General features: G+C 57.0%; 1 protein-coding gene across 1 annotated transcript in view; it reads left to right on the top strand.

Annotated features, from left to right (window-relative positions):
- JAK3 (Janus kinase 3) overlaps window positions 1-21,988 on the top strand; it is a 33,843-nt gene extending 11,855 nt beyond the window's left edge. The window contains exons 7-24 of the mRNA XM_033081910.1: window positions 1,952-2,068; window positions 2,143-2,300; window positions 4,270-4,381; window positions 4,464-4,650; window positions 6,263-6,387; window positions 6,467-6,601; window positions 6,684-6,768; window positions 6,903-7,030; window positions 8,431-8,566; window positions 9,757-9,908; window positions 11,682-11,832; window positions 12,397-12,536; window positions 14,122-14,311; window positions 15,220-15,344; window positions 16,552-16,724; window positions 17,476-17,593; window positions 19,573-19,683; window positions 21,861-21,988. Of these exons, the coding sequence (XP_032937801.1) occupies window positions 1,952-2,068; window positions 2,143-2,300; window positions 4,270-4,381; window positions 4,464-4,650; window positions 6,263-6,387; window positions 6,467-6,601; window positions 6,684-6,768; window positions 6,903-7,030; window positions 8,431-8,566; window positions 9,757-9,908; window positions 11,682-11,832; window positions 12,397-12,536; window positions 14,122-14,311; window positions 15,220-15,344; window positions 16,552-16,724; window positions 17,476-17,593; window positions 19,573-19,683; window positions 21,861-21,968 (2,451 nt within the window). The 3' untranslated portion in view covers window positions 21,969-21,988. The remainder of the gene's footprint in view (window positions 1-1,951; window positions 2,069-2,142; window positions 2,301-4,269; window positions 4,382-4,463; window positions 4,651-6,262; window positions 6,388-6,466; window positions 6,602-6,683; window positions 6,769-6,902; window positions 7,031-8,430; window positions 8,567-9,756; window positions 9,909-11,681; window positions 11,833-12,396; window positions 12,537-14,121; window positions 14,312-15,219; window positions 15,345-16,551; window positions 16,725-17,475; window positions 17,594-19,572; window positions 19,684-21,860) is intronic.
- The last annotated feature ends 1,936 nt before the right edge of the window (window positions 21,989-23,924 follow it).

Here is a 23,924-nt window from a genome sequence, read left to right as displayed (position 1 = left end):
TAAATTATTATAATTTTGAAATTAAGGAGCTCTCAGGCAAAGATATGGGAATAGGAATAACAGTTCTTTACTGGGAAATTAAAATAGAAATACAGAATTACTGTCCTGGTTTGGAGGACAGGTGTGTGCTGAGAAAGGCAGAAATGGAAAATGGAAACCCCCTCCCTTCAAATTATTATAATTTTGAAATTAAGGGGCTCTCAGGAAATACGGAAATAGGAATAACAGTTCTTTATTAGGGAAATTAAAATAGAAATACAGAATTACTGTCCTGGTTTGGAGGAGAGGTGTCTGCTGAGAAAGGCAGAAATGGAGAATGTAAGCCCCCTCCCTCCAAATTATTATATATATATAAATTATATATAAATATATATAGAAATTATATATAAATTTTTATATATATATATATATATAAAAATTTGAAATCAAGGAGCTCTCAGGAAATATGGGAATAGAAATAGCAGTTCTTTATTAGGGAAATTAAAATAGAAATGCAGTACTACAAAGAACAAACCCCAAACCCTGCCTCTGTTTGAAATGGAGAATGGAAACCTCCTCCCTCCGAATTATTGTAATTTTGAAATTAAGGGGCTGTCAGGAAATGTGGGAATAGAAATAGCAGTTCTTTATTAGGGAAATTAAAATAGAAATACAGAATTACTGTCCTGGTTTGGAGGAGAGGTGAGTGCTGAGAAAGGCAGAAATGGAGAATGGAAACCCCCTCCCTTCAAATTATTAGAATTTTGAAATCAAGGATTAGGAATAACAGTTTTTTATTAGGGAAATTAAAATAGAAATACAGAATTACAAAGAAACAAACTCCAAACCCTGCCTCTCTTTGAAATGGAGAATGGAAACCCCCTCCAAATTATTGTAATTTTGAAATCAAGGAACTCTCAGGCAAAGATATGGGAATAGGAATAATAGTTCTTTACTAGGGAAATTAAAATAGAAATACAGCACTACTGTCCTGGTTTGGAGGAGAAGTGGATGCTAGGAAAGGCAGAAATGGAGAATGGAAATGTCCTCCCTCCGAATTACTGTAATTTTGAAATTAAGGGGCTCTCCGGAAATATGGGACTAGGAATAACAGTCCTTTACTAGGGAAATTAAAATAGAAATACAGCACTACAAAGAAGCAAACCCCAAACCCTGACAGTCAGAATCCAAGCTGACACCCGTCAGGCAGGGATTGGCAGCAGTGCCATTCCATGGTGGCTGCATCCTCCTGCAGTGACAGATGTGGCTCAGCTGGAGCAGTGCTCCTGTACAAGGTGCAGTTTCCCTCCCAAGGTCCAGTGGTGATGTGGAGAAATCCGGTTTTCCTCTGGAGTCCAGTGGAGAAAGGGGCTCCCTTAGTGTCCCAAAACCTCTGTTTTTATCTTGGTAAGAAATGTTGGGCTCTTCCCCCTGGCTGGAGCAGCTCCCAATGGGATGCAGTAATTTTATCAGTCCCACAGTGGGACTCAATGGCCATGAGCAGAAAATGAGTGGCTGGAGGAAGGATGGGCTGTGAAAAAAAAAAGAACAATGCCCCAGCTGGTTTATAAAATATGAGCCATTAACAGGAGATATCTCTGACAGAGATAAGATCACTGCCCCACCTGGTTTATAAAACATGACCATTAACAGGAGATATCCCCACAAAGATAAAGAACAATGCCCTGCCTGGTTTCAATGGATGCCCATTAGCAGAATATCTCCCATGGAGATCAGGATCACCGCCCCCACCCTCAAAAGATGATGATAGAACAGATACCTTTTATCACACCCTGTATTGTAAGTGCGGCTTATAATCAGGTGCGGTTTGTGTATGGACAAAGAATGAAAAGTTTCTGGCACCTGGAAGTGCATTTTATACTCAGTGCGGCTTATAATCGTGAAATTAAATTAAATTAAATTAAATTAATTAAATTAAATGTTGTAAATACATCACCCGTTGTCCCCTCAGAGCCGCCAGCATTTCTGCGACTTCCCCGACATCGCCGACATCAGCATCAAGCAGGCGGCGAGCGGCGCGGCCGAGAACCGGCTGGTCACCGTCACCAAGGCGGACACCCGCGTGCTGGTGAGCTCGGGGAGGGTTTGGGGACACCCCCGAGGGGCTGGAGGGGACAAGGGGGTGACCCCGTGTGGCCGCAGGAGGTGGAGTTCCCCTCGCTGCGGGAGGCTCGCTCCTTCGTGGCGCTGCTCGATGGTTACTACCGGCTGACGGCGGATGCCCAGCACTACTTCTGCAGGGAGGTGGCGCCTCCGCGGCTGCTCGAGGATCTGGAGAATCAGTGCCACGGGCCCATCAGGTGGGGAATGGCACACCCCGAGGGGCGGCGAGCCCCTGGGAAGGGAGGGGGTGGAACTGCGGGGTCATCACGGGGATGGAACCCACGGGGATGGTACCCAGAGGGGCAGAGCCCCAGATCCCCACGGGGATTGAACCCATGGGGATGGAACCTCCGGGTTCCCACGGGGATGGAACCCATGGGGATGGAACCCCCAGGTCCTCACAGGGTTGGAAGCCATGGGGATGGAACCGCAGGGTCCTCACGGGGATGGAACCCACGGGGATGGAACCCATGGATCCCCACGGGGATGGAACCCCAGATCCACAAGGGGATGGAACCCCCAGATCCCCACGGGAATTGAACCCACGGGGATGTAACCACTGGGTTCCCAGGGGGATGGAACACTGGGTACCCATGGGGGCAGAGTCCCAATCCCCACAGGGATTGAATCCATGGGGATGGAACCTCTGGGTACCCATGGGGGCAGAGTCCCGGATCCCCACGGGGATGGAACCCACTGGAACGGAACCCCGGAATCTCCACGGGGATTGAACCCATGGGGATGGAACCCCTGGGTCCTCATGGGAACAGAACCCCCGGGTACCCAGAGGGGCAGAGCCCCGGATCCCCACTGGATGGAACCCACAGGGATGGAACCCCCAGGTTCCCGTGGGGATGGAACCCATGGGGATGGAACCCCCAGGCTCCCATGGGGATGGAACCCCCGGGAACGGAACCCCCGGGTTCCCACGGGGACAGAACCCCCTGGTACACATGGGGATGGAACCCACTGATCCCCACGGGGATGGAACCCAGGGATGCCCACGGGCATGGAACCGCTGGTCCCCATGGGGACAGAGCCCCGGGTCCTCAAAGGGATGGAACCCCAGGTCCTTATGGGGATGGAATCTGCGGGGATGGAACCCCTGAGTCCCCATGGGGACAGAACCCCTGGGTACCCATGGGGACAGAACCCTGGATCCCCACGGGGATGGAACCCACAGGGATGGAATCCCCAGATCTCTACTGGATGGAATCCATGGGGATGGAACCCTGGATCCCCACGAGGACAGAACCCCCAGGTCCCCACGGGGATGAAACCCCCGGGTACCCACAGGGATGGAACCCTCGAGTTCCCACAGGGACAAAACCCCAGATCCCCATGGGGATGGAACCCCAGATCCACAAGGGGGTGGAACCCTGGATCCCCACGGGGACAGGAACTCTGGATCCCAACGGGGACAGAAATCCCAGATCCCCACAGGGATTGAACCCCCGAGTCCCCATGGGGATGAACCCCCAGATCTCCACGAGGATGGAACCCATGGGGATGGAACCCGCGGGTCCCCACAGGGATGGAACCCACAGAGACAGAACCCACAGAGACAGAACCTCAGGTCCCCACAGCGACAGAACCCCAGATCCCTATGGGGATGGAACCCCCAGGTCCCCACGGGGATGGAACCCCCGAGTTCCCACAGGGATGGAACCCACAGGGATGGAATCCCCAGATCCCCCCTGGATAGAACCCATGGGATGGAACCCCTAGGTCCCCATGAGGATGAAACCCCCGGGTCTCCACAGAGATGGAACCCTCGAGTTCCCACAGGGACAGAACCCCGTGTCTGCATGGGGATGGAACCCAGGGGGATGAAATCCCAGATCCACAAGGGGATGGAACCCCAGATCCACAAGAGGATGGAACCCCAGATCCCCATGGGGACAGGAACTCGATCCCAACGGGGACAGAAATCCCAGATCCCCACAGGGATGGAACCCCCGAGTCCCCACGGGGATGAACCCCCAGATTCCCACGAGGACAGAACCCCCGGGTCCCCATGGGGATGAACACCCAGATTCCCACGGGGATGGAACCCTGGGTCCCCTTGGGGATGAAACCCCCGGGTCCCCACGGGGATCCGCGTTTTGGGGGGGGGTGCCCGCGATGTCCCCGAGGGGCACCACGGCCATCCCCACCCCCGGACAGTGCCGAGTTCGCCGTGAACAAGCTGGAGGCGGCCGGGGGAGCCCCGGGGCTGTTCCTGCTGCGCCGCAGCCCCCAGGATTTCGACAGCTACCTGCTGACCGTGTGCGTCCAGGTGAGACCCCCGCGGGGTTTTGGGGGGCTCGGGGGCGCTGGGGGGGGTCCCCAGGGTGCTGATCCCGGGTTTATCCCCACAGACCGGCTCGGGCCGGGATTACAAGCGGTGCCGGATCCGGAGGGATGAGAGCGGGCACTTCTGGCTGACGGGGGTGGCGCGGAGGTTCGGGAGCCTGCGGGAGCTGCTCGGCACCTACGGGCACCGCGGGCTGCAGGCCGAGGGGACACTGATCCGCCTGGAGGTGGCCTGTCCCCCCCGGGCCAAAGGTGACACCGGGGGGCAGCACGGGGTGGGGGAAGGGGGGTGACAGAGGGGGCACTGGGGGGTCACAGAGCGGCTGTGATGTCACATAGGGCACTGTGATGTCACAGAGTGGGCTGTGATGTCATAGAGGGGGCACTGTGATGTCACAGCCAGGCTGTGATGTCACAGAGATGCTGTGATATCACAGAGCAAGTTGTGACGTTATAGAGGGGCACTGTGATGTCACAGAGTGGCTGTGATGTCACAGAGGGGGCACTGTGATGTCACAGAGGTTGCTGTGATGTCACAGAGATGCAGTGATGTCACAGAGGGGGCTGTGATGTCACAGAGGGGGAACTGTGATGTCACAGAGCAGCTGTGACGTCATAGAGCAAGTTGTGACATTATAGAGGGACACTGTGATGTCACAGAGCGGGTGTGATGTCACAGAGGGGGCTGTGATGTCATAGAGATGCTGTGAGGTCTCTGAGAGGGCTGTGATGTCATAGAGGGGCACTGTGATGTCACAGAGGGACTGTGATGTCACAGAGGGGGACTGTGATGTCACAGCCAGGCTGTGATGTCACAGAGATGCTGTGATATCACAGAGCAAGTTGTGACGTTATAGAGGGGCACTGTGATGTCACAGAGGTTGCTGTGATGTCACAGAGATGCTGTGATGTCACAGAGGGGGTTGTGATGTCACAGAGGGGGAACTGTGATGTCACAGAGCAGCTGTGATGTCATAGAGCAAGTTGTGACATTATAGAGGGACACTGTGATGTCACAGAGCAGCTGTGATGTCATAGAGCAAGTTGTGACATTATAGAGGGACACTGTGATGTCACAGAGCGGGTGTGATGTCACAGAGGGGGCTGTGATGTCATAGAGATGCTGTGAGGTCTCTGAGAGGGCTGTGATGTCATAGAGGGGCACTGTGATGTCACAGAGGGGGACTGTGATGTCATAGACGGGGGGGTGATGTCACAGAACAGCTGTGATGTCACAGAGGGGGCTGTGAGGTCACAGAGGGCACTGTGATGTCACAGAGAGGCTGTGACATCACAGAGGGGACACTGTGATGCCACAGAGGGGGCACTGTGATGTCATAGACGGGGTGTGAGGTCACAGAGAGGCTGTGATGCCACAGAGCATGTTGTGATGTCACAGAGCAGCTGTGGTGTCACAGAGGTGGTTGTGATGTCACGGGGGGGCACTGGGGGGTCACAAACAGGCTGTGATATCACAGAGGGGGACCGTGATGTCACAGAGAGGTTGTGATGTCACAGAGGTGGCTGTGAAGTCATAGAGGGGCACTGTGATGTCATAGAGTACTATGATGTCACAGAGAGAGCACTGTGATGTCACAGAGGGGGACTGTGATGTCATAGAGGGGGGTGATGTCACAGACAGGCTGTGATGTCAGACCAGGATGTGATGTCACAGAGGCGTCACAGTGATGTCACAGAGGGGTTTGTGATGTCACAGAGATGCTGTGATGTCACAGAGCAGACTGTGACATCACAGATTAGGCTGTGACATCCCAGACCGGGCTGTGACATCCCAGGCAGCTCTCTGAGCTCATCAGCTCGGCACCCCCTTCCGAACCCCCCTGACCCCTGTCCCCTCCCCCAGACAAGTCCAACCTGCTGATTGTGCGCAGCGGGGTCCCGCACCCCCCCGGCTCCCCGCCCGCCCCCCGGCGCCGCAGCCTGCACCAGATGATGTTCCACAAGATCGACCCCCAGAGCCTGACACGGGTACAGGGGAGGGCAGGGCCACTGGGGGGGGTGGCCCAGGGGGACAGGAACCCCCTGGTGATGTCCCCATGTCCCCCAGGGCGAGAGCCTGGGCCAGGGCTCCTTCACCCAGATTTACAAAGGCGTCAAACGGGAGCAGGACGAGCAGGACGGAGCCCGGCACACCCCGGTGGTGCTCAAGGTCATGGACAGCAGCCACCAAAACTGCCTGGAGGTGAGGGGCGTGGCACTGCCACCTCCAGGGTGTCACCTAAGGGTCCCTAAGGCCCACCCTGAGCCGCCTGTCCCTGTCCCAGTCCTTCCTGGAGGCCGCCAGCACCATGAGCCAGCTGTCCCACAAACACCTGGTGCTGCTGCACGGCGTCAGCCTCGGCAAGGACAGTGAGTGTCCGGCGGGGTGGTGGCCACGGGGCCATCTGGGCACCCCCTGAGCCCACAGTGGGCACCCCCTGAGCCCTTTGTGGGCACCCCCTGAGCCCTTTGTGGGCACCCCCTGACCCCCGTGTGGCCCCCAGCCGTGATGGTGCAGGAGCTGGTCCGGCACGGGCCCCTGGACCTGTACCTGCGCAAGAACCGCGGCGCCGTGAGCACCGGCTGGAAGCTGACGGTGGCCAAGCAGTTGGCCTACGCCCTCAACTACCTGGTGAGCCCACAGCCGTGTCCTGCAGCTCCCTGCTGTCCCTGTCCCATGGGTCCCCCGTGTCCTTGTCCCGCACATCCACATCCCATGGATCCCACACATCCATATCCCATGGATACCACATGTCCACATCCCATGGACACCATAGATCCACATCTCATGGCTCGCCTGTGTCTTTGTCTCACACATCCACATCCCATGGATCCCATGTGTCCATGTCCTATGGATCCCATAGATCCACATCCCATGGATCCATACCCCATGGATCCCACACATCCACATCCCATGGATCTCATACATCCATATCCCATGGATCCCTCATGTCCCCATCCCATGGATCCCACACATCCACAACCCATGGATCCCATACATCCATATCCCATGGATACCGTGTGTCCACATCCCATGGATCCCCTGTGTCCTTGTCCCACACATCCACATCCCATGGACACCATACAGCCACATCCCATGGATCCCACACACCCACATCCTATGGATCCCTCATGTCCCCACCGCATGGGTCCCCTGTGTCCTTGTCCCACACATCCACATCCCAAGGATTCCATGTGCCCATATCCCATGGATCCCATATATCCATATCCCAAGGATACCATAGATCTCATGGATCCCATGTGTCCACATCCCATGGATTCCATGTGTCCATATCCCATGGATCCCATGTGTCCATGTCCTGTGGATCCCACACATCCACATCCCACAGATCCCACATGTCCATATCCCATGGATCTGATTTATCCACATCCCATGGATCCCATGGATCCCTGTCCCACAATCCCCACACCCCCATATCCCATAGATCCCATAGATCCCATGGATCCCACATATCTGGATCCCATGGATCCCCATCCCACACCCCATATCCCATGGATCCCCATCCCACACCCCATATCCCATGGATCCCCATCCCACACCCCATATCCCATGGATCCCCATCCCACACCCCATATCCCATGGATCCCACACATCTGGATCCCATGGATCCATGGATCCCAATCCCACAATCCCCACACCCCATATCCCATGGATTCCACACCCCCATATCCCATGGATCCCATAGATCTCATGGATCCCACAATCCCCACACCCCATATACCATAGATCCCATAGATCCCACCCCATATCCCTTGAATCCCACACATCTGGATCCCATGGATCCCATGGATCCTCATCCCACAATCCGCACACCCCATATCCCATGGATCCCATAGATCCTATGGATCCCACAGATCTGGATCCCATGGATCCCAATCCCACAATCCTCACACCCCATATCCCATGGATCCCACACATTTGGATCCCATGGATCCCCCCCAGTTCCCCCCAGCCCACCCCAGTGCCTGAGACCCCCCTGAGGGTCCCCACCCCTCTTTCCCTCCCCCCAGGAGGACAAGAAGATCCCACACGGGAACGTCTCGGCCAAGAAGGTGCTGCTGGCCCGGGAGGGGGACGCCGGGGGCAGCCCCCCCTTCATCAAACTCAACGACCCCGGGGTCAGCGTCACCGTCCTGGCCCCGGACAGTGAGTCAGGGGGGCCTGGGGGTCCTGGTTTTGGAGTGCTGGGTCTGGGGTCCTGGGTTTGGGGTGCTGGGTCTGGGCTTGGGGTTCTGGTTCTGGGTTTGGGGTGCTGGGTCTGAGTTTGGGGTTCTGGTTCTGGGTTTGGGGTGCTGGCTGTGGGTTTGGGGTCCTAGGAATGGGTTTGGGGTCCTGGTTCTGGGTTTGGGGACCTAGGAATGGGTTTGGGGTCCTGGTTCTCTATTTGGAGTCCTGGTTCTGGTTTTGGGGTCCTGGTTCTGGTTTTGGGGTGTTGGTTCTGGGTTTGGGGTCCTGGTTCTCTGTTCAGGGTCCCGGTTTTGGGTTTGGGGTCCTGGTTGTGGGTTTGGGGTGCTGGGTCTGGTTTTGGGGTCCTGGTTCTGGGCTCCCATTCCCCTTCATCAAATTCAACAACCCCGGGGTCAGAGTCACCGTCCTGGCCCCGGACAGTGAGTCAGGGGGACCTGGGGGTCCTGGATTTGGGGTGCTGGGTCTGGGTTTGGGGCTCTGGTTCTGGGTTTGGGGTCCTGGCTGTGGGTTCAGGGTTCTGTGTTCATCCTCAGCTGCAAATCTTGGCTGGGAGTTTTGGATTTCAGCAGTGGGTTTAGATTCCAACTCTGGGTTTGGGGTCCTGGCTGTGGGTTCAGGGCCCTGGTTCTGGATTCAGGGCCCTGGTTCTGGATTCAGGGTCCTGGTTCTGGGTTCGGGGTTCTGGACTCCCATTCCCCTTCACCAAACTCAACCACCCTGGGGTCAGCATCCCCTCCTGGCGCCGGGCAGTGCCTGAGGGGTCCGAGGGTGGTTCTGGGGAATTCTGGGGCAGCTCTGGGGGTTCTAGGGGTGCTCGGGGGGTTCTGGAGGGGTTCTGGGGGGTGCTGGGGGTGCTGGGGCAGTTCTGGGGGTGCTGGGGGGTGCTGGAGGTGCTGGAGCGGTTTTGGGGGGTTCTGGGGAAGTTCTGGGGTGGTTCTGGAGGGTTCTGGGACAGTTCTGGGGGTTCTGGGGGGATCTGGGGTGGTTCTGGGGCAGTTCTGGGGTTTCTAGGGGTGCTGGGGGGGTTCTGGGGATTCTGGGGCAGTTCTGGGGGTTCTGGGGCGGTTCTGGGGGTTCTGGAGGGGTTCTGTGGATGCTGGGTGTTCTGTGGGTGCTGCCCCCCGGCGCTGACCCGGCCGTGCCCCCAGTGCTGCTGGAGCGGATCCCGTGGGTGGCCCCCGAGTGCGTGCACGATCCCGGGAGCCTGGGGCTGCCCGCCGACAAGTGGGGCTTCGGAGCCACCCTCTGGGAGATCTTCAGCGGGGGCAGCGTGGCCCTGAGCCTGGCCGAGCCCCGCAGGGTGAGCCGGGGCTGGGACCCGCCGGGAACGGCAATTCCTGATCTATCCCGATATTCCTGACCTATCCCGACATCCCTGACCCATCCCGAGCCTCCTGACCCATCCCACCGGGAACTGCAATTCCTGACCCATCCCGACATCCCTGACCTATCCCGACATTCCTGACCCATCCTGACATTCCTGACCCATCCCGGCATTCCTGACTTATCCTGACATTCCTGATCTATCCCGGCATTCCTGACCTATCCCGACATTCCTGACCCATCCCGACATTCCTGACCCATCCCGCTGGGAACTGCGATTCCTGACCCATCCCACTGGATCCATCCCAAACTTCCTGACCCATCCCGACCCTCCTGACTCATCCCAACATCCCTGACCCATCCCGACATTCCTGACCCATCCTGCTGGAACCTGGAATTCCTGACCCATCCTGAACCTCCTGACCCATCCCACTGGATCCCAGTCCTCCTGTTCCTTCTCTCTACATCCCAGCCCTTCTTCCTGCCCAATTCCATCCCAATCCCCCATCCCATAAACCCCATCCTATCCCATAAATCCCATCCCATCCTATTCCATTGATCCCATCCCATAAATCCCATAAATCCCACTGATCCCATCCCATGCCTCCTGCCCCATCCCATGAATCACATCCCATCACATTGATCCCATCCCATCAATCCCATCAATTCTATAAACTCCCATAGATCCCATCCCATAAATCTCACTGATCCCATCCCATCAATCCCATCCCGTAAATCCCATCCTATCCCATAAATCCCATCCTATTCTATTCCATTGATGCCATCCCATAAATCCCATCAATCCTACTGATCCCATCCCATCCCATAAACCCAATCCTATCCCATAAATCCCATCCCGTCCCATCCTATTCCATTGATCCCATCCTATCCCATAAATCCCATCCTATCCTCTTCCATTGATACCATCCCATCAATCCCACCAATCCCACAGATCCCATCCCATCGATCCCATCAATCCCATAAACCCCCATAGATCCTATCCCATCAATCCCATCCCATCAATCCCACTGATCCCATCCCATCCCATAAATCCCATAAATCCCACAGATCCCATCCCAATTCCATCCTATCCCATAAATCCCATCCCATTCTATTCCATATATCCCATCCCATAAATCCTATAAATCCCACTGATCCAATCCCATTCCATCAATCCCATCAATCCCATCAATCCCATCCCATCAACCCCACTGATCCAATCCCATCAATCCCATAAATCCCATCAATCCCATCCCATCCCAATCCCATCCCATAAATCCCATCCCATCCTATCCCATATATCCCATCCCATCAATCCCACCAATCCCACTGATCCTATCCCATAAATCTCATCCCATAAATCCCATTGATCCCATCCCATAAATCCCATCAATCCCACTGATCCAATCCCATCCCATCAATCCCATTGATCCCATCCCATCCCATCCATCCCAATCCCATCCCATCCCATCAATCCCATCCTATCCCGTAAATCCCATCCCTATCCTATTCCATTGATGCCATCCCATCAATCCCATCAATCCCATTGATCCCATCCCATAAATCCTATCAGTCCCATCAATCCCATCAATCCCATTGATCCCATCCCATAAATCCCATCAATCCCACCAATCCCACTGACCCCATGCCCCCCCCCACCCCTCCCGCCGCACCTTCCCCCACCTCAGCCCCCTCCAGCCTCCCTTTGGGATTCCCACCCCCCTGACCCCTCCGATCCCCTTCCCCACAGAAGCTGGAATTCTACCAGAGCCGCCAGCACCTCCCAGCCCCGAAGTGGCCCGAGCTGGCCGCGCTGGTGGCCCAGTGCATGGAGTACGAGCCCCAGCGCCGGCCCTGCTTCCGCGCCCTCATCCGCGACCTCAACAGCCTCATCACCTCGGGTGGGCACCGACACGGGCTGGGGGACATGGGGGACACACACGGGGGGACATGGGGGGACACGGGGGGACACACACGGGGGGACACGGGGGGACACACACGGGGGGACACACACGGGGGGACACGGGGGGACACACACGGGGGACACGGGGGGACACGGGGGGGACACGGGGGGACCCCACTGCGGCCTCACGGCCCCCTCCTTCTGCGCCCTCATCCGCGACCTCAACAGCCTCATCACCTCCAGTGGGGACCGACACGGGCTGGGGGACACGGGGGGACACGGGGGGGACACGGGGGACACGGGGGGACACACACGGGGGGACACACACGGGGGGACACGGGGGGGACACACACGGGGAGACACAGGGGGACACGGGGGGACACACACGGTGGGGACACACACGGTGGGGACACACACGGGGGGACACACACGGGGGGACACACACGGGGGGACACGGGGGGGACACACACGGGGAGACACAGGGGGACACAGGGGGGACATGGGGGGACACGGGGGGGACACGGAGGGACCCCGCTGCGGCGTCACCGCCCCCTCCCCGCAGATTACGAGCTGCTGTCCGAGCTGTCCCCCGCCGAAGGGACACCGCGGGATGGCTTCTGGGGACACGAGTCGCTGGCCATGAGCCACGACCCCGAGCATTTCCAGGAGCGGCACCTCAAGTACATCTCGCTGCTGGGCAAGGTGGGGGCAGGGAGAGCCCGGACCCCAAAATCGGTGTGGCCGCGATGTCCTTCATGGGTTTGGGGTGTGGGAGGGGCGGGATGGGCTGGGAAAAAATTCCTGAGGGTCGGTGTGGGGGGTTGGGAGGGAGGAGGGGGTGGGGATGGGGTGGAATGGGATGGGATGGGATGGGATGGGATGGGATGGGATGGGATGGGATGGGATGGGATGGGATGGGATGGGATGGGATGGGATGGGATGGGATGGGATGGGAATGGGGCAGGGATGGGGATGGGAATGGGGTGGAATGGGAAATGGGGCTGGGAATGGAGCAGGGATTGGGGCAGGAAAGGCAGGGAATGGGGTGGGAATGGGGTGGGAAATGGGGCTGGGAATAGGGTGGGGAATGGAGCTGGGAGCAGGCAGGAATGGGATGGGAATGGGGCGGGAGTGGGAATGGGAATGGGAATGGGGCAGGAATGGGACAGAAATGGGGCAGGGATGGGACAGGAATGAGGCTGGGAGCAGACAGGAAAGGGGCAAGAATGGAACAGGAATGGGGCTGGGAATGGGGCAGGAATGGGGCCGGGATCAGGTGGGAATGGAGCAGGAATGGGGCAGGAATGAGGATGAGATCAGGCAGGGATGTGTCGGGAATGGAGCAGGAATGGGGCAGGAATTGAGCAGGAATGTGCCAGGAATGGGGCAGGGATGTGCTGGGAATGGGACAGGGATGGGGCAGGGATGGAGGAGGGATGGGGTAGGAATGGAGCAGGAATGGAGCAGGAATGTGCTGGGAATGGGACAGGAATGTGCCGGCAATGGGGCCGGGATCAGGCAGGAATGGAGCAGGAATGTGCTGGGAATGGGACGGGGATCAGGCAGGAATGGAGCAGAGATGTGCCAGGAATGGAGCAGGGATGTGCCGGGAATGGGGCCGGGATGTGCCGGGAATGGAGCAGGAATGGAGCAGGAATGAGGATGAGATCAGGCAGGAATGGGGCAGGAATGTGCCGGGAATGGGACAGGAACGGAGCAGGGATGTGCCGGGAATGAAGCAGGAATGGGGCAGGAATGGGGCCGGGAATGGAGCAGGAATGTGCCGGGAATTAAGCTGGGATCAGGCGGGGATGGGGCAGCAATGGAGCAGGAATGGGGATGGGACCAGGCAGGGAATAGGTAGGGATGTGCCGGGAATGGGACCAGGATCAGGCAAGAGTGTGCCGGGAATGGGACAGGAATGCGCCGGGAATGGGGCCAGGATCAGGGCCGGGATCAGGCAGGAATCAGGCAGGAATGGGATGGAAATGGGGCAGGAATGTGTCGGGAATGTAGCAGGAATGTGCTGGGAATGGGGCCGGGATCAGGCAGGGATGGAGCAGGAATGGAGCAGGAATGGGGCAGGAATGGAGCAGGGATGTGCCAGGAATGGGGCCGGGATCAGGCAGGAATGAAGCCAGGGTCAGGCAGGGATGAAGCAGGAATGTGCCAGGAATGAAGCAGGAAAGTGCCGGAATGTGCCGGGAATGTACCGGGATCAGGCAGGAATGTGCCGGGAATGGGGCCAGGATCAAGCAGCCATCCCAAGCCCCCCTCCCCTCCCCAGGGCAATTTCGGCAGCGTGGAGCTTTGCCGCTACGACCCCCTGGGCGACAGCACGGGTGAGCTGGTGGCCGTGAAGAGGCTGCAGCAGGACTCGGCCAAGGAGCTGCGGGAATTCGAGAGGGAGATCCAGATCCTGCACTCGCTGCAGCACGAGTTCATCGTGCGCTACCGGGGCGTGTGCTACAGCCGCGGTGAGCGGGGCGGGATGGACCGGGAATGGGGCGGGAATGGGGTGGGGATGGGGCGGGAATGGGGCGGGGATGGGACAGGAATGAACAGGGAATCGGGCAGGGAATGGGGTGGGAGTGGAGTGGGAATGGGGTGGGAATGGAGTGGGAATGAGGTGTGGATGGGGCAGGAATGAACAGGGAATGGGGCTGGGGATGGGGCTGGGATGGGGTGGGAATGGGGCAGGGAATTGGACAGGGAATGGGGTGGGAATGGGGTGGGAGTGGGGCTGGGGATGGAGTGGGAATGAACAGGGAATCAGGCAGGGAATGGGGTGGGAGTGTGGCAGGAATGGGGTGGGAATGAACAGGGAATGAACAGGGAATGGGGTTAGGAATGAGGAGGGAATGGGGTGGGAGTGAGGCAGGGATGGGGATGGGGATGGGGCAGGGATGGGGTGGGAATGAACAGGGAATGGGGTGGGAATGGGGCAGGGATTTGGGCAGGAATCAGGGCCGGGAGCCACAGGGATTGGGGCAGGGATTGGAGCAGGAATGGATCAGGGAATGGAGCTGGGAGCCGCAGGAATTGGGGCTGGGATTGGATCAGGGATTGGGCAGGAATGGATCAGGGATTTGGGCTGGGATTGGATCGGGGATTGGGGCAGGAATGGGGCTGGGACTGGCTCAGGGATTGGGGCAGGGATCGGGGCCAGGAACCATCAGAGAATGGGGCTGGGATTGGGGCAGGAGTAGGGCAGGAATGGATCAGGGGTTGGATCAGGAATTGGGGCAGGAATTGATCAGGGATTTGATCAGGGACTGGGGCAGGGATTGTATCAGGGATTGTATCAGGGATTTGGGACAGGAATCAGAGCTGGGAGCTGCAGGATCCCCGATCCCAGCCCCGTTCAGCCCGGATCCGTCCCCAGGGGTGCGGGGGCTGCGGCTGGTGATGGAATTCCTGCCCAACGGCTGCCTGCGAGATTTCCTGCAGCGCAACCAGCCCCGCCTGCAGCACAGCTCGCTGCTGCTCTACGCCTGGCAGATCTGCAAGGTGCCAGAAACGGGGCTGGGACGGCGCTGGGACGGGGCTGGGGACAGCCAGGGGTCACTGTCCATCCAGGGGGCAGCCAGGGGGCAGCCAGGGGACAGCCAGAGGTCAGCAAGGGGTCAGTCAAGGGTCATTGTCCAGCCATGGGTCCTGTCCAGGCCATGGGGCAGCCAGGGGACAGCCAAAGGTCACTGTCCAGCCATGGGTCAGCCAAGGGTCACCTAAGGGTCAGCCAAGGGTCATTGTCCAGCCATGGGTCAGCCAAGGGTCAGACAGGGGTCACTGTCCAGGCCATGGGGCAGCCAGGAGTCAGACAGGGATCAGCTAGAGGTCATTGTCCAGCCCTGGGTCCTGTCCCTGCCATGGGTCAGCCAAGGGTCAGCCAAGAGTCAACCAAAGGTCATTGTCCAGCCAGGGGTCACTCAAGGGTCAGCCAGGGGTCATTGTCTAGGCCATGGGGCAGCCAGGGGTCACCTAAGGGTCAGACAGGGGTCACTGTCCAGCCTTGGGTCCTGTCCAGGCCGTGGGGCAGCCAGAGGTCAGCCAGGGGTCAACTAGGGGTCATTGTCCAGCCCTGGGTCAGCCAGGGGTCACTCAGGGGTCACTGTCCAGCCATGAGTCTTGTCCAGGCCATGGGTCACCCAGGGGTCAGCCAAGAGTCACTCAAGGGTCACCCAAGGGTCACTGTCCAGCCATGGGTCCTGTCCCTGAAGCAGTGCCATGGGTCACCCAAGGGTCACTCAAGGGTCATCCAGGGGTCACCCATCAATACCACCCTCACCTGGGGGTTCCCCCTTGAGACCCTCACCCCTCGGGGGGTTCCCATCCAGGATGACCCCTAGGGACCCTCACCCAGGGGTTCCCCATCCGGGATGATCCCCAGGACCCTCACTGGGAGTTCCCTAGTGGGGATGATCCCTAGGGACCCTCCCCCGGCTTCCCCAGCCCCCTCCCCTCCACGGGGGTCCCATCCCCCCTCCCCGGGGTCCCAGCCCCGCTCCCCCCAGAGACCCTCACCCAGGGGTTCCCCACTCGGGACGATCCCCAGGACCCTCCCCCAGGGGTCCCAACCCTCTCCCCTCCCCCAGGGGTCCTATCCCCCCTCCCCGGGGGTCCCATCCCCTCTCCCCTCCCCGGGTCCCCCATCCCCTCTCCCCGGGGGTCCCACCCCTCTCCCCGGGGGTCCCACCCCGCTCCCTGACCCCCGCAGGGGATGGAGTACCTGGGGGCTCGGCGCTGCGTGCACCGGGACCTGGCGAGCAGGAACATCCTGGTGGAGAGCGAGAGCCACGTCAAGATCGGCGACTTCGGGCTGGCCAAGCTGCTCCCGCACGACAAGGAGTACTACGTGGTGCGGGAGCCCGGGCAGAGCCCCGTGTTCTGGTGAGGGCTCCGGGGGGTCCAGGGGGTCCGGGGGGATGTGGGGTTGGGATCCCCATCTCCCAGGGACCAGAGCCCATTTCTGGGGGGCTCAGAACCCGCTTTTCCTGTATAAAATCCCCTTTTCCCTGAGCTCAAAATCCACTTTTCCCAGGGTTCAAAATCCCCTTTTCCCCGGATTCAGAATCCCCTTTTCCCATCTCAAAATCCCCTTTTCCCCTCTCAAAATCCCCATTTCCCATGTCAGAATCCCCTTTTCCCATCTCAAAATCCCTTTTTCCCTGAGCTCAGGATCCCCTTTTTCTCTGGACTCAGGACCCGCTTTTCCTGTCTTAAAATCCCCTTTTCTCCCTCTCAAAATCCCCTTTTCCTGGGACTTAGGATTCCCTTTTCCCCTCTCAGGACCCCCTTTTCCCATGTCAGAATCCCCTTTTCCCATCTCAAAATCTCCTTTTCCCAGAGCCCAGGATCCCCTTTTTCTGTCACAGGATCCCCTTTTTCCCTCTCAAAATCCCCATTTCCCATCTCAGGATCCCTTTTTCCCAGGGCTCAAAATCCCCTTTTTCTTGAGCTCAGAACCCCATTCTCCCTTCTCAAAATCCCCTTTCCCCCTCTCAAACCCCCTTTTCCCCTCTCTCACCCCATCCCCTCTCACCCCATTTCTCCCCCTCTCAAACCCCCATTCCCTCTCACCCCATTCCCCTCTCAAACCCCTTTTCCCCCCCTCTCACCCCATTCCCTCTCCCATCCCCAGGTACGCCCCCGAGTCCCTCTCTGACAACGTTTTCTCCTGTGCCTCGGACACCTGGAGCTTCGGGGTGCTGCTCTACGAGCTCTTCACCTACGGCAGCAAGAGCAGGAGCCCCTCGGAGGTCAGGGGACAGCAGGGGACAGGAGGGGACAGGAGGGGACAGGGAGGGACAGGAGGGGACAGGAGGGGATGGGGGGGACAGGAGGGGACAGGAGGGGATGGGGGGGACAGGAGGGGACACCCCCAGAGCCCACTTCCCACCCCCAGCCCCCATTTCCCATCTCAGACCCCTTTTCCCATCCCAAATCCCCTCCCCTGTCCCCTCATGCTCAGGGATGTCCCCAATCCCATTCCTACTCCCCATTCCCATTATTCCCATTATTCCCAATCTCATTTGCATTCCCATTCCCCAACCCTGTTCCCATTCCCATTATTCCCATTATTGCCATTATCTCCATTCTCCATTCCCATAATTACCACTATTCCCAATCCTATTCCCATTATTCCCATTCCCATTTCCCAGCACCAATCCCATCCCCATTATTCCCATTCCCATTATTCCTGTTTCTGTTCCCGTTTCCATTCCCAATCTCATTATTCCCATTCCCCATGCCTGTTCCCATTATTCCCCTTCCTGTTCCCATTATTCCCATTCCCAATCTCATTATTCCCATCCCCAATCCCATTCCCATTATTCCTTTTCCCAATCCCATTCTCCAAACCCATTCCCATTATTCCCATTCCTGTTCCCAATATTCCCATTCCTGTTCCCATTCTCATTCCCATTCCCAATCCCAATCCCGTTCCTAATCACAATCACAGACCCATTATTCCCATTATTCCTATTCCAAATCCCATTATTCACATTCCCATTCCCATTATTCCCTTTCCCAATCCCAATCCCGTTCCCATTCCCATTATTCCCGTTCCCAATCCTGTCATTCCTGTTCCCAATCCCATTATTCCTGTTACCATTCCTGTTATTCCTGTTCCTGATCCCGTTATTCCCAATCCCATTATTCCTATTCCTATTATTCCCATTCCCATTTCCCAATCCCATTCCCGATCCCGTTATTCCCGTTCTCAATCCCATTATTCCCATTATTCCCCTTCCCAATCCCATTTCCCAATCCCATTATTCCCAATTCCAATCCCATTATCCCCTTATTCCCATTCCCATTCCTATTTCTCAATCCCAATCCCGTTCCCAATCCCATTATTCCCATTCCCAATCCCATTATTCCCATTAGTCCCATTCCCATTATTGCAGTTATTCCCATTATTCCCGTTCCCATTCCAATTTCCCAATCCCGTTATTCCCATTCCCAATCCCATTATCCCCATTACCCCCGTTGTTCCCATTGTTCCCATTCCCATCATTCCCGTTCCCATTCTCATTTCCCATTCCCAATCCCATTATTCCCGTTCCCATTCCCAATCCCAATCCCATTATTCCCAATTCCATTATTCCCATTCCCAATCCCATTATTCCTGTTCCCAATCCCATTATTCCCATTATTCCCATTCCCATTATTCCAGTTCTTCCCATTATTCCCGTTCCCATTCCAATTTCCCAATCCTGTTCCCAATCCCATTATTCCCATTCCCATTTCCCAATCCCATTATTCCCATTATTCCCATTCCCAATCCCATTATTCCCATTCCCATTTCCCAATCCCGTTCCCGTTACCAATCCCAATCCCATTATTCCCATTCCTGTTCCCAATCTCATTATTCCCATTCCCAATCCCAATCCCGTTCCCAATCCCCTTATTCCCATTCCCAATCCCATTCCCATTATTCATGTTCCCATTATCCCCGTTATTCCCATTCCCGTTCCCATTTCCCAATCCCAACCCTGTTTCAAATCCCAATCCCATTATTCCCATCCCAAATCCCATTATTCCCAATCCCAATCCCGTTATTCCCGTCCCCAATCCCGTTATTCCCGTCCCCAATCCCATTATTCCCGTCCCCAATCCCGTTATTCCCATCCCCAATCCCGTTATTCCCGTCCCCAATCCCGTTATTCCCGTTCTCATTCCCGTCCCCAATCCCGTTATTCCCGTCCCCAATCCCGTTGTTCCCGTTATTCCGCAGGAGTTCCTGCGCATGCTGGGCTCGGGGAAGCCGCCCCACATCGTGTGCCAGCTCCTGGAGCTGCTCAGGGACAGCCGGCGGCTCCCGGCGCCCCCCGGGTGTCCCTCGGAGGTGACAGCAGGGACAGAGCCGGGACACCCTGGGGACAGAGCCGGGACACCCTGGGGACAGCGCTGGGACACCCTGGGGACAGGGCGGGGACACCCTGGGGACAGAGCCGGGACACCCTGGGGACAGAGCCGGGACACCCTGGGGACAGCGCTGGGACACCCTGGGGACAGGGTTGGGACACCCTGGGGACAGAGCCGGGACACCCTGGGGACAGGGTTGGGACACCCTGGGGACAGAGCCGGGACACCCTGGGGACAGCACTGGGACACCCTGGGGACAGAGCCGGGACACCCTGGGGACAGCACTGGGACACCCTGGGGACAGAGCCGGGACACCCTGGGGACAGCGCTGGGACACCCTGGGGACAGCACTGGGACACCCTGGGGACAGGGCCGGGACACCCTGGGGACAGAGCCGGGACACCCTGGGGACAGGGCCGGGACACCCTGGGGACAGAGCTGGGACACCCTGGGGACAGAGCCGGGACACCCTGGGGACAGCACTGGGACACCCTGGGGACAGAGCCGGGACACCCTGGGGACAGCGCTGGGACACCCTGGGGACAGCACTGGGACACCCTGGGGACAGGGCCGGGACACCCTGGGGACAGAGCCGGGACACCCTGGGGACAGCGCTGGGACACCCTGGGGACAGGGCCGGGACACCCTGGGGACAGGGCCGGGACACCCTGGGGACAGAGCCGGGACACCCTGGGGACAGGGCCGGGACACCCTGGGGACAGCGCTGGGACACCCTGGGGACAGCACTGGGACACCCTGGGGACAGGGCCGGGACACCCTGGGGACAGCGCTGGGACACCCTGGGGACAGCGCTGGGACACCCTGGGGTCAATCTGTGGGGCGGGACTGGGGGAATTTGGGGGAATTTTGGGAATTTGGGGGAATTTGGGGTCAGTCCGTGGGGCAGGGGCGCTCTGGGGGGGCTCCTCGTGGTGTCCCCCTCCCTGATGTCCCTTGTCCCCTGCCCCAAACCCGTCCCTGTCCCTCTCCCTCTGTCCCTTGTCCCCATCCCTGTCCCCTGTCTCTGATGTCCCCATGTCCCTGTCCCCATGTCCCTGTCCCCGTGTCCCTGTCCCCGTGTCCCTGTCCCATTCCTGTCCCCATCCCCTCTCCCTGTCCCTGATGTCTCCTGTCCCTGGATGTCCCCATGCTCCCATCCCCTGTCCCTGATGTCCCCATGTCACCTGTCCCCTGTCCCCATCCCCATTCCTGTCCCCTGTCCCTGTCTCTGTCCCTGTCACTTGTTCCCATCCCCTCTCCCTGTCCCCTGTCCCTGTCCCCATCCCTGTCCCCAATGTCCCCATGTGTCCCTGTCCCATCCCTGTCCCCATCCCCTGTCCCTGATGTCCCCTGTCCCTGTCACTATCCCCTCTCCCTGTCCCTGTCCCCTGTCTCCATCCCTGTCCCCATCCCCTGTCCCCTGTCCCTGATGTCCTCTGTCCCTGATGTCCCCCTGTCCCTGATGTCCCCCTGTCCCTGATGTCCCCTCTGTCCCCATCCCTGTCCCTGTCCCCATCCCCTGTCCCTGATGTCCCCTCTGTCCCTATCCCCTCTCCCTGTCCCCTGTCCCTGTCCCCATCCCTGTCCCATCCCCTGTCCCTGTCCCTGATGTCCCCTGTCCCTGATGTCCCCTGTCCCTGTCCCTGATGTCCCCTGTCCCTGATGTCCCTGTCCCTTTCCCAGGTGTACTCACTGATGTCCCCATGTCCCCTGTCCCTGTCCCAGGTGTACTCTCTGATGTCCCTGATGTCCCCTGTCCCTGACGTCCCCATGTCCCCTGTCCCAGGTGTACTCTCTGATGTCTCCTGTCCCTGATGTCCCCTGTCCTATCCCAGGTGTACTCTCTGATGTCCCCTGTCCCTGATGTCCCCTGTCCCTGATGTCCCCTGTCCTGTCCCAGGTGTACTCACTGATGTCCCCTGTCCCTGATGTCCCTGTCCCTGATGTCCCCATGTCCCCTGTCCCAGGTGTACTCTCTGATGTCCCCATGTCCCCTGTCCCAGGTGTACTCTCTGATGTCCCTGTCCCTGTCCCAGGTGTACTCTCTGATGTCCCCTGTCCCTGATGTCCCCATGTCCCCTGTCCCAGGTGTACTCTCTGATGTCCCTGTCCCTGATGTCCCCTGTCCCTGATGTCCCCTGTCTGTCCCTGTCCCAGGTGTACTCTCTGATGTCGAGCTGCTGGAGTTTCTCCCCCTCTGCCAGACCCAGCTTTGAGGAGCTGGGCCCCAAACTCGAGGAGCTGAGGAGCAAAACTCGGGGGTGACCCCCCAAAAAATCCCAAAAATGCCCTCGGGACCCCCCAAAAATCCCAAAAATCCCCCATGGACCCCCCCCAAAAATCCCCAAAATCCCCTCGGAACTCCCCCAAAAATCCCAAAAATCCCCTCGGAACTCCCCCAAAAATCCCAAAAATCCCCTCAGGACCCCCCCAAAAATCCCAAAAATCCCCCCAGAAAAGAAATCCCAAAAATCCCCTCGGGACCCTCCCCAAAAATCCCAAAAATTCCCCCAGGATCCCCCCAAAAATCCCCCCGGGACCCCCTTTTTCCCCTCCCCATTGCAGAATTTTATTAAAATTTGGAAATTTTCCCAATTTTTCAGCTTTTTCCCCTCCCTCCACAGCAGAATTCAACTTTATTTTATTAAAATTTTCCATCTCTTCACCTTCCCTACTTTTTCCCTCCCCCTGTGGCAGAATTAATTTTATTAAAATTTGGACATTTTTCCAATTTTTTGGCTTTTTTCCCTCCCCTGCATGGCAGAATTTATCATTTTTTAAATTAAAATTTGGACATTTTTCCAATTTTTTGGCTTTTCCCCTTTTGTCCCCTCCCCCCATGGCACAATTCAGATTTATTTTATTAAAATTTGGATTTTTTTCCAATTTTTCATCTTTTCCCCCCTCCCTCCATGGAAGAATTCAGCTTTATTTTATTAAAATTTGATAAATGTATGGGATTGATGGGATTGATGTGGGATATGAGATGGGATATGGGATATGGGATGGGATTTATGGTATTGGATTTATGGGGCTGATGGGATTTATGGGATTTATGGGATGGGATTGATTGATATGGGATTTATAGGATTTATGGGATTGATGGGATTGATGGCATTGGGATTTATGGGATTGATGGGATTTATGGGATGGGATTGATGTGGGATGTGAGATGGGATATGGGATATGGGATTTTGGAATGGGATTTATGGGATGGAACTGGATTTATGGGATTGGGATTGATGGGATTTATGGGATTGGGATTTATGGGATTTATGGGATTGGGATTGCTGGGATTTATGGGATTGGATTGATGGGATTAATGTGGGATATGAGATGGGATATGGGATTTTGGAATGGGATTTATGGGATGGGATGGATGGGATTTACAGGATGGGATTTATGGGATGGGATGATGTGGGATATGAGATGGGATATGGGATTTTGGAATGGGATTGATGGGATGGGATGGGATTGATGGGATGGGATTGATGTGGGACGTGAGATGGGATATGGGATGGGATTTGCAGGATTCATGGGATTGGGATTGATGGGATTGATGGAATTTATGGGATTGATGAGATTTATGGGATGAGATTATGTGGGATATGAGATGGGATATGGGATTATGGAATGGGATTTTGGAATGGAATTGATGGGATGAATGGGATTTATGAGATTTAAGGGATTGATGGGATTGATGGGATATGGGATGGGATTTACAGGATGGGATTTTTGGGATGGGATTTATGAGATTTGTGGAGTTGATAGGATGGATGGGATTTATGGGAATGGGATGGGACAGGATTTATGGGATTTTTGGGATGGGATTTACTGGGATGGGATGGGATTTATGGGATTTATGGGATTTATGGGATTTATGGGATGGGATGGGATGGGATGGGATGGGATGGGATGGGATGGGATGGGATGGGATGGGATGGGATGGGATGGGATTGGATTTATGGGATTGATGGGATGGGATTTATGGGGTTGATGGAATTTGTGGGGTTGATGGGATTTATGGGATGGGATGATGTGGGATGTGAGATGGGATATGGGATATGAGATGGGATGGCATTTACAGGATGGGATTTATGGGGTGGGATTGATGGGATTGATGGGATTTTGGAATGGGATTGATGGGATGGATGGGATTTATGAGATTTAAGGGATTGATGGGATGGGATATGAGATATGGGATGGGATTAACAGGGATTT

Source organism: Catharus ustulatus, chromosome 29 (genome assembly GCF_009819885.2).
Source record: "Catharus ustulatus isolate bCatUst1 chromosome 29, bCatUst1.pri.v2, whole genome shotgun sequence".
NCBI lineage: Eukaryota > Metazoa > Chordata > Aves > Passeriformes > Turdidae > Catharus > Catharus ustulatus.
The sequence above is the reverse complement of the archived record's forward strand: the minus strand, read 5'-3'. Positions and strand labels throughout refer to the sequence as shown.